The sequence below is a fragment of the Stegostoma tigrinum genome, chromosome 11 (assembly GCF_030684315.1).
Source record: "Stegostoma tigrinum isolate sSteTig4 chromosome 11, sSteTig4.hap1, whole genome shotgun sequence".
Taxonomy (NCBI): Eukaryota; Metazoa; Chordata; class Chondrichthyes; order Orectolobiformes; family Stegostomatidae; genus Stegostoma; species Stegostoma tigrinum.
Genome location: NC_081364.1, coordinates 49,308,998 through 49,325,072, shown reverse-complemented (window position 1 = coordinate 49,325,072; position 16,075 = coordinate 49,308,998). Strand labels below are relative to the sequence as shown.

Here is a 16,075-nt window from a genome sequence, read left to right as displayed (position 1 = left end):
GAAGAATTTCCTTGGCTCAGATGATAGATACACACTGTACTATGATTCAGAGAAGAGGCAAAGATCCTTATAAACTAATATCAGTGAAATAAACACAACTAAAACAAAACTTAATTATAACTACTCTTCTTATACAGGTCAGACAATGCAGTGTACAGAAAACTATGCTGCAATTTGTGCACATAAATGCATTAAGTGGTGGGTTAAAATGAAACTGCAAGTTGCACTCTCTCCAGAGCTATGTTTAGGGTTTTTAAGTTCACAGTGGTCATGAAACTAAATAGTTAAAATGGAACTAAAGACATTGAAAGTAATTTACTTGCAAAAAGCAAAAATGTCTTCTTCTTTGTTGTAAGAATTATCCCATTAATTACTTACATGTGCAATATATTGTTTACACAATTTATATTTGAATAGCTCTCAATAATAAAACTAATTGTTTTATCATGTAGGCTTTAGAAGATCTAGGAACAAAAATTACTACATGATTAATGCTATTGGTAAAAGGTCATATTCTACATTAAGCACAGCTGTATAGTTGCTCCTGCTATTTTGATCATTGAATCATAATTTGATGTGCATAATTTTTACATAAAAACTCTGAAGATGATGTAACTTGCAAACTAATTGAAATTCCTATTTTTTTTTTAGTTCTAAAGCTATAAAATTGTTTTCACTAATACTATTTCATACTTTCTACAGACAGCACAAATTAACTCCTTAAGTGTTTCTACCCCAGAGACTCATTAAGTATTAATTGAGCCTGCTGAAGAGCACCTCAGAAGCTACGCTGCTGAAAATTACTTTGAAATGATAGAAATAATCTAATGATATTGTCCTACTACATGAAGATGTAGAATACAATAGTTCACCTGGATCCTTTTGATTGTCTATATGAGAGAGAGAGCAACAAGGAGAGAAAGAGAAAAAACAAGACAAATATGCACAATTAATGAGCAAGTGAATCAAAAACTACACCCTAGATGTGTGGTACCAATGACTTGCAAAGTGTCTGCCCAATGCCTTCAACTACTCTCAACACAATGGATGCCACTATAAAAGCCTTCCGCGCAAAGGATAATACTGGTGCACCACATAGATGGAGAGTCAGCAATTAATATTCTGAGATGAAGGCAAGCAATGGCTTAAGGTAGAAGTGAATCATTGAATCCTAAAATGTCAAAAAGTCAGATGATCCATCAGCAGCTTGAAATTGAGAAAGGATTAAAGTATGTAAAAAGAACATGTATATGTATGATTACATTTGTTTAATTAGTCACAGACAAGACAGACTAAGATTAAATTATTTCCACATACATCTAGCAGGATGCTTTCATCCACAGTAAATAAACAGTTCATTTCTCATGACCAGTTCCATGACACTGGCTAGATATGAGAGTCCTGGCTTTGTATAGTGTACCAATGACAAGTGCTTACAACTCAGGAATACACAGAAGCAAAGTAAAAATGCATTCAAGTCACAGACAATAACAATAACTTAAAATTTTACAGATATTTTGAGTTCATCACAAACAATGGGCCATGTGTAAAAACCTGGTGTAGATCAAAAGCTGGACTTCAAACATTTGAGATCACAAACAGAAGCAACAGACAAGGAGGCTGAGGGAGGAAAAATGCAAGAGTGGGATTGGTCAGGGACTGACTTTGACTGGTATTAGAATCATGTCAACAGAAAGAGCGAAAGACAGTGTGGAAAGGATGTGGTAAGTACTCACGAATGGTTAAATCCATCACTTGAGAGGCCAAGCAGTAGACAGGATGCTCATACATTTCTCTGTTTTTCCCTATAAAAGAGGATTTGGGCATGCAAGAAGCTTAAGTCAGAAGTAAAGAGATCATAGATCAGAGGAAAATTATATTAGGTCAGAAGGAATAAAAAAAACTTTGGTGTTGTTTGGGATATTCATAGGACAGCAGGAAAAAGTTATTTGAATTTGTAGTTAATTCAGGTTTAACCATTCAGCATGCTCATGAGTCACAAAAGAAGCTGTGACCATGATTCTGACAAATCTCTTCAGATTTTGTAATCTGTTAATGATAAAACATAATGAATAAAGGAAAACAAGATTTTGTTGATTTAGGCTACAAGATACTAAATGCAGATGCTTTTAGTATCTACACCACTCTCAGGTATTTCTTCATAGGCACAGTCATAAGTACTTCCCCAGCTGATTGATACTTTGAGTCAAGCCATTAACACTGTACAGTTAGGATTTTTTTATTTTGACAGATTGATTACATGATATGTTGTCAAATAGATACTAAGTATAGCCGATTCAGCTTTGAAATCTTTTCTGCATGTTATTAATGAAACAATTAGACAGGGAAGCTATTGATATGTCTGAATATTTCAGACAGTATATTTGAGCTATTTTCAATAAAATACAGAATGGACTATGCCCATGTAAGGAAACCTGGTACATGCAGTTGGTGAATGCTGGGTTGCTGAGATCACAATCCCTGCATGCTGGCCATTAAGTACTTCTACAGCCACTTTTTTAGGAATATAAAAAAGTGACTAAGTCAATAAACAAGAAAGGAGAGAAGCAGGAAAGAACAGGTAGTGCAGAATGAATTACTTCTCTGAACAAAGAGCTGGAAAAAAAAGTGTTTGGTTGCTTCATAGTATTCCCAGACCTAAAAGTCACAGTGCAAAAGAGGGTACATTAACGGAACCAGAAAGAATTGAGGCACAAAGGGAAATAATCAAACACTGTGGGATCTACACTGGAATTGAATGCATTTTTACTTACACATACCGATCTTGTGCTCAAGCTTACTAGAAATGCACTCAGCTGTCTAAACTTGCAGTCAACTGCAGATCTCACCAGCTAATTAAGAATCTAACAGTTTCAAACAATAAAAAAGTTAGTTTTTACATTATTCCACAATATTACGTTACTGACAAAGAAAAAGAAATAGAATCTTGAGCCTTAACATACTAAAATAAATTAAACTTCTAATTCTCCATCTATTTGTCAGATTCATGTTACAAAATTTTCTGAGTGCCCAATTCTTAATGCAAATATGGACATTACTTGCCACCTAGCTACTCCCACTAAATGAAAGCCCTCCCTTTTATACGCAATTTATTTCTGTGACAACAGCCAGATGAAAGAATACTATTATCTTACAAAATATACAAGTGACTACCATCTTAACACCTTCAAGCAGCTGTTCACATACTTCTACTCTTCAAAAATGAGAAGATTCCATACAGTCGTAACTGTGGCTGATTATCATTTGAGGAATCATTCCACCGCTCTTACCACAGAGATTCTATAATGCTAATCTATGTGTCAGTCTGTTTAACTAACAGAAATGTCTTACTCATATTGGCCCAAGAAACTAAGGATTCACCTGTACGTACTGCAGACCTGTAACTGTGTAAGCAAGGGAGTGAGGACAGACTGGTCAAACATTAAAAGCAATCTGAAACATGTCAATTATCAAATAAACATTTGAAAACCAAAACCAAAATGCATTAGTACAGGAGGACTATAGTTAATAAGATTAAAACATCATATCTTGTTTTCAAAGTTTAAACAAAGCCTCCCATTTTTGTATTAACAAAATAAGAATTTATAATATCATGTTGAATAGAACATTAAAATCTGTGAGTGCCACAAACATAAACAAATCAAATATGAATTTGACCTCAATAAATTTTGTTATCACTGCACATGTTGTTCTTATTAGGTTTTCAGATGATGCCCATTCATGTTATTTGAAGGTGACTTTCTAGTTTAAATGTTTGAGGATGAATGTTCATTTGGTTCTCCAACACATTTGACTGAACTTTGTGAAAGAACTTTAAAAATGATAGAAAAACAAGAGTAAACAGTAATGTTCTGAACCCTCCACAGTTCCTACACCAAACCAATGGCAGAAAAGTAAGAAAAACCACATGAAAATTCACTTCTCTTGTATTTAATTCTGTTTATTTCTCACTCCTTTTACTCTCTCCAGGCACTGAAATGTCTATGGATGGGAAGTTAAGTAATTTTATCCTAGGCTCCCATCATCACTGACAAGGCCCAAATAGGATGTGTAGTTGTGACCTGTGGATGCCTTCCTGTCCTACTCTTATACCCCTTAGGAGGTTGCGCCTATCTCTTCACATGACACATGCATAATGGAAATGGACAACTCAGCAAGTGTTAAAAGAAACAAAGGTTTGTCTTTCATACGTAGCGTCACACCGTAGTAAGATTTTCCATATTTCAGATGGTCTTGGACATAGATATAAGTGACAGTGGATCTGAAGTTACCATGCTGTCTTATTTCACCTTACAGCACAACATTATATATGGCTCTCTGGAAACCTTTCTAATTGTGATAGTAAAGAAACAGCTTACCTTTTCTTCATAACTGTTGGTGATAATAAAATGTTTTAACTGTAGCTGAGAATTCCATTTTTATTACATCGTGTATCTAGTATTGTAGGTCACTTTCCAGAGAGATTCCCATATTTAAAGTATTGATCATGATAATTTAGATGACTGAGTAAATTATAATTCACAAGCTCATGTCGGTTTGAGTTTGTAGATGCATTTGATGAAACACTGCAGTATAGAATTTATCACTGATTTTCCAGTTTTTAAACAAACAAAAAAACTGGTTTCTGATTTGGTTGCACTGAGTACCTGATACTATTAATAATAGCTGGATTAAGTCAGCAATCCACAGCTCATAAATCTTTCATTGTTAATGTATATTTACCTACTCACAGTTAAAACAGGTCAACAGTTCAGATACTAAATAACCTGAAGCTTTGGTTTTGAAATGAGTAAACAATTGTAATTAAATAGTTTAACCATTTTTCGTAACTGAAGTCACAAGAGAGTGTTTAATTGTTTGGTAACATCTAAATATTCTAATTTGAAAATGTAACACTTCTGAATCAACACTTATTAACATCCAGATTTTTCTTAATACTCAGTCTCCAAGGGCTTCATCCAGTGAATTGCATTCATATGAAACTGTTCCGTTACTTACCTTCAATTTTTGCATACTCAGAAAGTCGTGTGTAGTTCACTAGAGCAGCTTTCTCCAGACACTTCCGAATGACAACTTTAACTTCCTCTTGAGGAACAGGTGTTACTATATCCTTCATGAGCACCTTTGCAATGACAGAAATGACAGTGCATTATATTTAAATCCTCATAGCCTTTATGACTTTTCCTAACACCTGAAGAAGTTGGACTTTTTGGGAATTAATGTCTCCACTGAAGACAGTATCTGACTACAGTGTCGAGGAAGAATTCTTAAAGATACTGGATAACAATGCCAAATTAAATAGATACTACATATAATAAAACAGGAGCTACTCACCCTCTCCAGGAGAGACAATGTAGCCTTTAATGCACCCTCAGGCCGCCCAAAAGGAAAGCAATACCTGTTAGCAAGACAGATGTTATCAATTTCTTTCCAACAGAGTGAGGACGAATGTTCTCCAGCACATTTGACAGAAAAATCACAATTCACTGGATATCCGCAATGTTCTTATTAATGTAGATTTGAAGAGCAATATCTTAATCTGCATTACAATATCATCCAGCACTCACCTGTCCACATGGCACTGAGGCAAGCAAGTGGAACTGATGAAGATAGGTAGCTGAATAATCTAGCTCCATGTTTTACATCCATTGAATTTTAAGAACTCACCGAAGGAATCTAAATTTTGTTGGCAAAGCCAGCATTCGTTGCACATCCCTAATTGCCTACAAGAAGGTTATATTCCAGCCGTGTTGTCGAATCACTACAATTGTGGTGTAGGTACATCCACAGTACAATTAAAAAGCCCTTAATAAGTTGCTTCTATATTAAGGGGTGTGAATGTTGAAAGTGTTAGATGGTGTTTCAATCAAGCAGGCTCCTTGGTCCTGGATGATGTTGAGCTTCTTGAGTGTTGTTGGATCCGCCCTCATCTAGGGAAGTGGAGAGCATTCCATGAAACTCCTGATGGTCCTGCTACACAGTGGTCAGGCTTTGAGAAGTCAGGAGGTGAGTTACTCAGCAGAGAATTTTCAGCCTCTGACCTGCCCACAGTCACAGTGTTTATATCGGTGGTGGTAGTTTGTATTGATGATGATGGTAATGCTCAAGATATTAATATTAGGAAATTCAGTGATGTTAACTTCACTGAATACCAAAAGGATGTTGGTTGGATTCTCTACTGTTTGAAATGGTCATCGCTTTACAATTGTGTGGTGCAAATGTTACTTGCCATATTATCAGCTCAAGTCTGAACCTTGTGCCAAAATTAGGAAGGCTGTCCTATGGACTTGCGAAGAAACAGTATGACATAGTAACACATGCGGAATTATAAATTGTAGCCAGCATCCCAAACACCACCATTCCTGAGTATGTCCTGTCCCAGTGACCGGACAAACTCACAAAAAACCCAGAAGGTTGTGGCTGAATAAGTGAGGCTTGCTAATGCTGTCAACAAAACCTCCTTTCATTTTGGCGATGGAAGGTGGAGTGTTAGGGGTATAACTGACTGGCTGAGATCTGCTTTGCCTTCACGTAGACAGGTGATACTTGCACGGTTTTCCATATTGTCTCATATATGCCAGTGGATCATTGGAGCCTACTGGAACAACTTGGCTATAGATTTAGATACTTCTTGAGTACACTTTTTGAGTAATACATACAGAATGTTGTCAGGCCAAATAGCCTTGTTATACCCAGTAGCTTTACAAAGAGTGAACTGAATTGGCTGATGACCAAAAGTTGATGTGTTGAGGATCTCAGGATAAGCCAAAACACATTATCAATTCAGCACTTTAGGGTGAAGTATTTGCAAACAATTTCAGCTTGATCTTTTGACTAATGCGGTGGTCTCTTTCATTATTGAAGATGGGGGTGTTTCTGGAGCCTCCCATGTTTTATTGTTTTTACTGAACACCACAGTTCATGACTGGATATGGCAAGGCTGCAGAGATCTGCTCTGATCACTTACAACCAAGTGTTATCCCCTTGACAAATAAACATGAGTATCCTGTTGTAAATTTCTGAGAATTTTTAAGGTATTCAGTTTCACTTTACAACAGCACGATCGCTGTCTACTGCTGCTTAAGCACTGCACATGAGCACAAGTTGGAAACTTCTCTGGGTCCTGAAGAACAAAAGCAGCAAAAGTCTAGTGCCATCAGAAGATTTTGGTAATTAAGTTGTGTTTCGCTGTACTCACCACTCAAATCAACCAGCCTTATATTGCTTTAGTAAGTGGAACTAGCTTGGCATTCTATCTGCTTGTATTCACCTAAAGTGAGTGATCTGATTCTCGAGTAGTATGCGCAGTCTCTCCTTGATCTCCTCAAAACGTTCTTTTTCTTCTACTGTTACAGTTCCTATTCCATCAGGCCTGGAAAAACACAAAATAACACTTAGAACTCTTCGTTCATGATAGCATTAACCACCAGATATCTGAGAGATAATTTCGATAATTTTTCCCTTTGCTGTACTCAGTTCAGTACATAAAAGTATATCCACTTCTTAAGGTGTGAATGTGGCATACACAAAATATGCTTTTGTACTGAAGTTCTTCAGCAGTCCATCAAAATTTCAGCTGGAAGCTTGGCTTGAACTACATACTGAATTATTTTACAAATGATCAATGAACTATAACTAAATAATATCAATTTTGTTTTCAAGATCAAATGTTTTTATGAATATTGTATTATGAAGCAGAAATGCAGTGCAGCACATTACTTGTTAAAAGACATTGTAATTATTTTAGTTTTTATTATGGTTGCACTAAGGTTTGGTACACATGTTCTTTGCAGGCTATTAAACAAAGTTTTAGAACAGAAAGTGATTTAACATAATCTTAACTCAGGAATGGTTAGTGCAAACGTCCCCCTCCCCTTTACCCGCCCAAGGAAAGTGGTCTTTGGGCATTGAGCAAGCACGACATCTGCCACAGGGAGAATGCTAGAATTAATTACTAAGGAGGTGAGAGCAGGTATTTGGAAAATCAAAACATGCTCAGGCAAGGACAACATGGTGTTGAATGGGAAATTGTGTTTAACTAATTTATCAAGAGTTTTTGAGCAAGCAACAAGCAATATGTATAAAAGTGAACCTATGGATGTGGCGTATTTGAATTTGCAAAAGGCATTTGCATAGGTGCCACATCAAAGATTGCTACACAAAATAAGAACTCAGGATATGACAGTGAATGTAATGCATGGATAACAGATTGGTTAATTAATAGGAAGCAGAGGTAAATATAAATGACTCTTTTTCTTCTTGAAAGCTTAAGAAGTTGAATGTCACAGGGATTGGTTCATAATGGATTTTAATGACCTGGCTGTGGTAATCAAATGTATAATCGCTATATTTGCTCACGGCATGAAAATAAGTAAGGAAGATAAGTTGACAAGAGGAGGTAGACAATCTGCAAAGGGATAAAGATAGGTTAAGTGAGTGGGCAATAATTTGACAATTGGAATGTTATGTGGAAAAATGCAAAGTTGTGCACATTTCCCAGGAGAAAGAGAAACATTGATTGCTTTTTAAATAGAAAAAGATTGCAGATCTCCTGGTGTTGGGGGATTCCAAGAAGGTAAGGTGTGGGTATAGCAAGTAATCAGGAGGTAAACAGAATATTTGTGCTCATTGAAAGGGACTGGAATAGAAAAATAGGGAAAAATTTCCTGTAGCTGTACACAGACTGCATCTGGGGTTCCGTGCATAATGTTTGTCTCCTTATTTGGAAACAGATATAATTGCATTAGAAGTCATTCAGAGAAAATTCACTTGATTCATTTTTAGGATGAACAGCTTATTTCATGAAGCAAGTTGGCCTTTGCTAACTGGGGTTTAGAAGAATAAAAGATGTGGTTTTATCGAAACATAGAGAATCCTAAGGGGGAGGCGCTTAACAGGGTAGATTATGAGAGGATATTTTCCATTGAAGGAGAGACTCGAACCAGGGAAAACATTTTAATGAGAGGTCCACCTTTTAAGACAGAGGTGACAATTCTTTTCCTTTCAGACAGTTGTTAGTCAGAGGAATTTCCTTCTCCAAAAGCAGTGAAGACCGGGTCATTGAATTGATTCACGGTTAAGTTAGATAGATTTTTCATTGACAAGAGAGAAAAAGTTTATGGAGAGGTAAAAAGAGGAGCCGACAGACAGAAGAGCACAGCTGAGGCACAGCCAGATCAACTATTTTCTAATTGGATGGCAATGCAGATTTAAAAAGGTAGAAACGGCCTACTTTTGCCCCTAAATCCTGTCTAGCAGCAAACCACCAGTAATGCTAACTCGAGGCCTGGTCCATTTGGAGATGTGGGCCTCGTTAGCACTGGGGCAATGGACTGCTTCCAGATTGTCAAGAAATGCTGGATCAGCAACTGGGACCAAACTGTCATTCTGGCACCAGGAGAAACTCTTCTTTCTTGACCCCCAAGGATATACAGTAACTTATCTATTATTTCCTCTTCAGACCAGGCTCCAGCTGATATAGGCCGGAGCTGCAAGGGTGTCTGCTCTGTCCAGTACAGTCCAGAACTGGTGTCAGAATCCAAGTGACATCAAGTGATCCCAATTAAAATATTTCAGTTTACTTGGTACCTTCATAAAGTAGTTGTTCCTGCCACCCACTCAAGTGACCCAACAAAATAGCAATAGTCACTCGGGTCACACTAACAGGGTTATAGGTTACAATGGTCCCCTTTTAGGTCGCTAATACTCTTGCTCCACAGTATGGAAGATCTGTACAATTAATCCGTTTTCTGATGAGAAAACTGTGCTGACATGAAATTGGCATTTTTTAAAAAAGAAAATTGATGGTGACAATCTTTCCCAGTTTTAATCATTAATCTTGCTTCTGAGGTTAATCTATAGGTACAGCCCTGGAACATTTTCAGACTAATATTATAGCACTTAAGTAATTTAAGTATACTTACAAATTATAAATGTAAATAAAGCCCTAATTGTATTAAAGTGTGTTTTTTTGTCTTCATTTAACTAAAACGAGCTAAAAATGTTTGTCATCTTGTGGATTTTAAAGATGACAAATTGTAATTTATTCAAAAAAAGACACCACACAATTTTAATATCTCTGTGTTAAATACTCAGTGCCATTTTTTGACCTTGTCTAATTAGTAAGCAGGGAACATATCATTAAAACAACAAAACAACAAGGTTGTTTTTCCCAGGCTATTTCCATTATGGCTTAAGTTTTAGATGAAGTGTGTTTTAAAGGAGAGAACAAATTCAGTTCGGCACAAAAAAGTGTTTCCTTATTATTTCACAACTTCAGGTTAAACAATATGGATAGTTCCTGAATATTTACACCAGCCAATAATCCATAATGAGAGAGAATGAGGCCGACCTAATCCTTTCACGAAAGGAAGCAACGGTCCAGACAAACAACATTACTAGGTTCTTCAGTCAACAGCAAAGTAGAGGGATTTGTACTTTGCTATCCAGTCCACACTAGCTCAGTCTCCCTTTCTGTAGTGAGTAGACTGTGAATAGAATAAACAGTCCTTTTCCATTGGCCTCCTTCAGTGTACACTTTAAGCTGCGCAAATCCCCAGCACCAGCCTGTTTGGCAACACAAAAGCATGATAAAGGATTACAGAACCTTTAATAAACCTCCTGTCAGGGGTTAATTGGTCAGCTTTACTTCTCTTTATTTGCAAGCATTATTGTGACCCTAGGCTCAGAAATTACAATCTACACTGCAGTGACCAATAAGATAGAAGCTGTTAATATGGCAAATCATCTCACATGAAATCCTACTCTTGAGCTTGGAAAGCACATTCTTTTTACACTTATATTGGTGAAGGTTATTGTTACAAGTGTCCCCTTTCTCTTAATTTACAGTTAAAAAAATCTCAGAACATTATAAATATGCTTTGCCCTATACAAATAATGTGTAGATTTATATCTAAGAACAAATAATGAAAAAACGCTGGATAAAGGGTTTGCAACTCTAATATTTCATCTACTTCTAAAAGTGCTGTAATATATTTGTTTTATTGAAATGGAGAATGACAAGATCTTTAAATCACTGAACTAGGCCTTTGGTTTAAGATTTGACATTCTCACCTGTTTATAATGTGTTAATTGTTAAAGCATTACTGAGATATTAATGAAATTGTGCTAGCAAAAGGAATCACTATTTGAGCATTTAAAAGATAAACAGTTCCTAATATTTCTATTTTAACATTACGGTAAAATAGAAATTCCTCCCAGCGTATTCAGATGCAAAACATTTGGGTACTTGAGCTCAAAGCTCTGATGAACCAAGACGACAAAATGACATTTATAGTATTATTAACAAAATGCAAAGACCTTACTGGATTTTCTTTCCTAAACGGTTTAAGGTTATAGCTCCATAGCGTATTGAAAAGGACCAGCATGTGCTAATACAAAAAGTAAAATATAAACATATTGAAGAATTAACCTAAACTCCTTTTAAAAATTCTATTTGTTTCTGATAATTATAAAAATTCTAGCCCTTATTCAAAGCAACTGTGAACAACTAGCTGTGATGTGCAGAACTAGTGATCGAAACTGAGATTTGACCACAAGTGTGGTACAATCTACAGGTCAACTGTAGCCATTTTCGGAGTGGTCTCGATGTCTCGGAGGGCCTGCCAACTGAAGCTCGTCATGGCCACTAGGATTTCCTTTCTCAAACAGCTGCGGACTATATCATTTCTGACATGATGAGTGTCTTTCGACTCTACCTTTCAAAACTTCGGCAAACCATTTTCTCACTGTCGTTCACAAAGATGACATTTTCGGCAGCGTGATAGGAAAGATGTCATGTTGGTTGCTTTTCAAGTCTTTGTCACAGTGGTTAGCACCAGTTCTGTCAGCTTCACTCTCCTCACAGTCTCCTATCTCGGGCCATGTCACAAATGATAAAATTTCCAACATTTTTTGTCAAAAATTACAATCGTACAACTGCTATACTACTTCTCAGCCTTCATGGATTTTTGTTGCAAACTGATGGGCAAATATGAAAGGCAATTTAAATGTATTTGTGAGTGCAAAGTTACAATTGGTTTGATTATATGAGAAACTTACTTGATAAGAATAAAATCTGAATTTTAAAAACTAATGCAGCCAATAACTAAACAATTAACTATCGACTGTTTGAGCCACAGTCAATGTTTATTTATACAAAGGAAGGAGAAAAACAGATTTCTAATGGCAGAATTTATAACAAAACGTTTGCCATAGTTGGTTTAATTTGAATCTCAAAATACTACTTTCTAAAACAATATCAATTTATTAATTTGACAGTTTTTTCACAACAGTTACCATGTTTAAAGATTTTACCATCATCTAGTCCTTTATAATTTTCCAAAATATCTTCCCAAAAACACTTACGTGGAAATTTTATGCATTGCATAGGCCAAACAATTTTTATATATCATCTAAGGCTTGCAAACATTAACATGCATATTTTGTGCAGAAACCTTTGTTACTTTCTGGATTGACATTGATCAGATAACAAGACCATTTCACTGTACTGGAACCTAGGATACCAGCTAGTTAGTTTCTTCTCAGTGACAGCTTGTCATTCTGTCAGTCTTGACCTTCAGGCTGTCCTGTAACATCTGAATCACATTCGCTCTGTATTCTCTGACTGACTGCAAGCTACTGTTGTCTCACTGTCTGACCCAATAATAACACAATACAAACAGACAACTTACTGCAACTCCATCACATGAAAAAAATGTTTATCCCTCGCACATACGAAAATCTACATGCAGTTAGACTACATTTGACCCTGTTTATTTCAAAATAAATGGCTACATGTTTATTTCTTCCGAAGCCATTCAATGCATGAAGCATAACTTTTTGCATTCTTAGTTCTGATCTAATGATCACAGGCGATTTAAATAAACTCCAATATTAAAATCAGCATTTATTTTGATTTTATGTTTAAGTATGCCTACTGAATGCTACCCGTCTTTAACTTTTCTGATTCCCTGTGTGCAAAGATGCTTGTGACTACGGATATTCAGGTAAACAAGTATGATGATTAAATAATTCTAGTTAAAGGTGAAAACTTGTTTTGTTTCTCGTGCCTACAAATCTTTCTTCAAAATTAATGTCACTGGCTCTGTTTTAAGTCCATGCTTTTGCTAATGTGGGTTTCTAACTTCTAATGATGCATTTGAGAGTGTCTTGTGAAACAGTGATATGTGGATCTGCCTCGGAGGGTGAGAGACCTAGTTGCAAAACATTTTCATCATCCTCGGCAGGCATCTTTCAAAGGCATGCTTTATATAACTTAAATGTATAAAACTTTAAGTGATGTCAAACATATGCAAAACTAAATAATGAGGATGTCAAATTACCTGTGTAGGTAATTTTGAGACCCAGGATTTAGCTTACTACCTTGTTCTGCTGGGAGTGCTTTGCATTTGTAATACCTTACATAGCAATTCTGGGATGTCAACTGTCAACACCAGGCGCAATAGGAAAAGTATGTAAGTACCCGCAAGGAGAATCAAGAGAATTGGAGGACAAGTGAGTCTGCAAATTATCACACACCTTCTTTAGGCCAGCTATGAAGTAAAATTAATATGTTTGATCAGGAAATTAAACGTATAACAGAAACAAGGAGGAGGAAATCAAAGAATGGCAATAATGAAAGAAATCAATATGGAGAGGAAAAGAAATGTTCACACACACTCTACTTCTACTCAAATTAGTGAGTATCATTGCAACGCGAAATCTAAGTTTTTTCCTATCATTTAACTGCAAAAAATGGCACTTACCTTTTTGACTCTGGTTTAGGCTGTAACTTGGGATCCTTTCTAGAACCTTTTCTAGACTCCTTTCTGTCTTTTTTTAGGTCACACTCTGGCTCATTTACTGAGGGGTTGATTGACTTATCCCCCTCACCATTAACAATTGGCTGTGACACAAGTGATCCTGCAACTTGCACACTTTAAAGGATAGGTGGTTTGTAGAAAGTGAGAAACAGAACCAAGGAAGCGTGAAAGAAAGATCAAAGTACGACAAATTAAAGAAAACATGGCAAGAAATAACGAAAAAATGTGTGGAAAATAGAAGTCAACAAAATCAATTCTAAAGCAATAAGTCACACTTCTTTTCAAGTCAATTAAAATGAAATGTATATCTTCTGCAGATTATCCAGCGTATCACAAAGCATTAGTTTATGCAAAGTGTTCGGTAAATTTAAGTAGAACTTACCCATGCCTAAATAAAAATGGTGGCCTCTTAGCATAGTCCATAAAGCAGTACTATTGATCATATCAGTGGATGTACTGATTCTTACAAATTGCAACACAAAGATTGACTGCTTCAATTTCTTGTAATTGTCATTCTATTTAGAAATATTTTCTGCTGAACAGTGCAGCCAACTTCAACATATATTGGTATAACTCAAATCAACAGAGATACCTGCAGATATTTCTGATCAATCTGTTCAGTGATATCATGACAACCTTGGGAACAAGTGGGACTTGAACCCAGGACTCTTGCTTAGAGGTATGGACACTACCAGTTGCTGCAATGACCCTTGTGGCTGTCCATACACATACATACACACACGCGCTCACCTGCTTTATTGATGATGTGCGTGAAGGCATTTATGAGATTCGCTCCTACCCTATGGTTATTTCATATTTTAAACTGATGAGTCTATCATTTGGTTTGGGTACCATCACCAACACATAACACTTTAAACAACACGGATAATTCATACAGGTGATATGTTTGATAAAATTATTTTTTCAAAGTAATACAAAGTTAAAACGAAGGGTATGAGTGCACGAGTGCTTTGTGATATGCCAGCATCGAATTGAAAACATGGGTGAAACCAGTGCATGGAAATGATCACCTTATGTTGTCAACAATTCATTTCCTTCATTTCCAACCATTATGAATTTTAGATTATAAATACTTATTCTTTTACATAAGACTAAAACAAACATCATTGTTTAATTTGTCTTCATGACTTTGTCCCTTAAGTTAACTGCTGTTGAACGCTACCTGTTGCCATGAACATGTGAAGCACAGAAGGCAAAGCTGTAGTGAAGCAGGGTTGGATCAATCATTGCTCCATTTTCTGCCCTTTCAAGCAAATCATTGAGGTAGCAGAGATGTCGGTGACAGCCTCTAGTTCCATAGCGTGCACAATATTCATCCAGCACGAATACCTGGCCAGGGCTAAACCAGCCCTGTGAAATAGAAAATCAAAAATTTTCGGAAAATGTTTGAAACCAGATTTGATGTTATTACCAATTGAATGGGACATTTAAATACATGTAAATCAACTATTAGTAATATACTAGTTGAAATATCTTTCATAAATCTACACTTGAAAAAGAAACTGTTATGAACGTTTATGGTAAAATTAAGTCACCGTGCTGCAAGCAAAATGAAACAGTTTCTGAGGGGAACTTTGTGCTCATCAACATGAGGTATTTGATGCTAGTTATGAATGACTTATCGCTTTGAGCATCAAGCACTGTAAGCTTTGCTTTGGCAAAGCCATTTGAAAGATAAAAGTTGTTTTCCTCTTCTATTTGGAGATTGTAAGTGTAAACTTATTAATCACTGAGCAATTTTATTCTCGAGGACCATGCTTACTAGATCCTAGACTAAGACTATCCAAATCTATTCCAAACAGAAGATTACACCAACAAAGGCTTTGTAGAGTAGATAATTGTGTAAAGGGGACACTCATGTTCTCCCATGTTGGGATCAGATTTCCCTATTCCCCCTGGCCCAATCTGCTAGCTCAATGAAGGAATGTGCTACGTCTCAAAAAGGATAAGCAACAACAAGTGCTCATATGTTGTTCATTTCTTGATAGGTATGTTCACATGGGGCCTGAAGATTGAATACCCTCCATTCGTCTGGGTGAGTGCAGCTTCAACAAGACTGAAAAAAACTTGACGCAATTCAAGATAATGTAGCCCACTTCACTGGTATCCATCCACCATCTTTAACATTCACTCCCTACACCACTGATGCGCTGTGTATCAATGTACATCTAAATGCAAATCACATAGTATTGTCTAAAAATACACTGCAG

General features: G+C 36.3%; 1 protein-coding gene across 10 annotated transcripts in view; it reads right to left on the bottom strand.

Annotated features, from left to right (window-relative positions):
• Window positions 1-16,075, bottom strand: part of cadpsa (Ca2+-dependent activator protein for secretion a) — a 491,603-nt gene that overhangs the window by 134,889 nt on the left and 340,639 nt on the right. For 2 of the 10 annotated variants that reach the window (XM_059649939.1, XM_059649940.1), the window contains exons 13-18: window positions 15,028-15,215; window positions 13,788-13,958; window positions 7,292-7,393; window positions 5,356-5,419; window positions 5,020-5,143; window positions 873-890 (exon numbers count right to left, since the gene is read on the bottom strand). In XM_059649939.1, the coding sequence (XP_059505922.1) occupies window positions 873-890; window positions 5,020-5,143; window positions 5,356-5,419; window positions 7,292-7,393; window positions 13,788-13,958; window positions 15,028-15,215 (667 nt within the window). Of the gene's footprint in view, window positions 1-872; window positions 891-1,736; window positions 1,806-5,019; window positions 5,144-5,355; window positions 5,420-7,291; window positions 7,394-13,787; window positions 13,959-15,027; window positions 15,216-16,075 lie in introns of all 10 variants that reach the window. The other 8 variants (XM_059649942.1, XM_059649941.1, XM_048548011.2 and 5 more) reach the window with 5 other exon arrangements.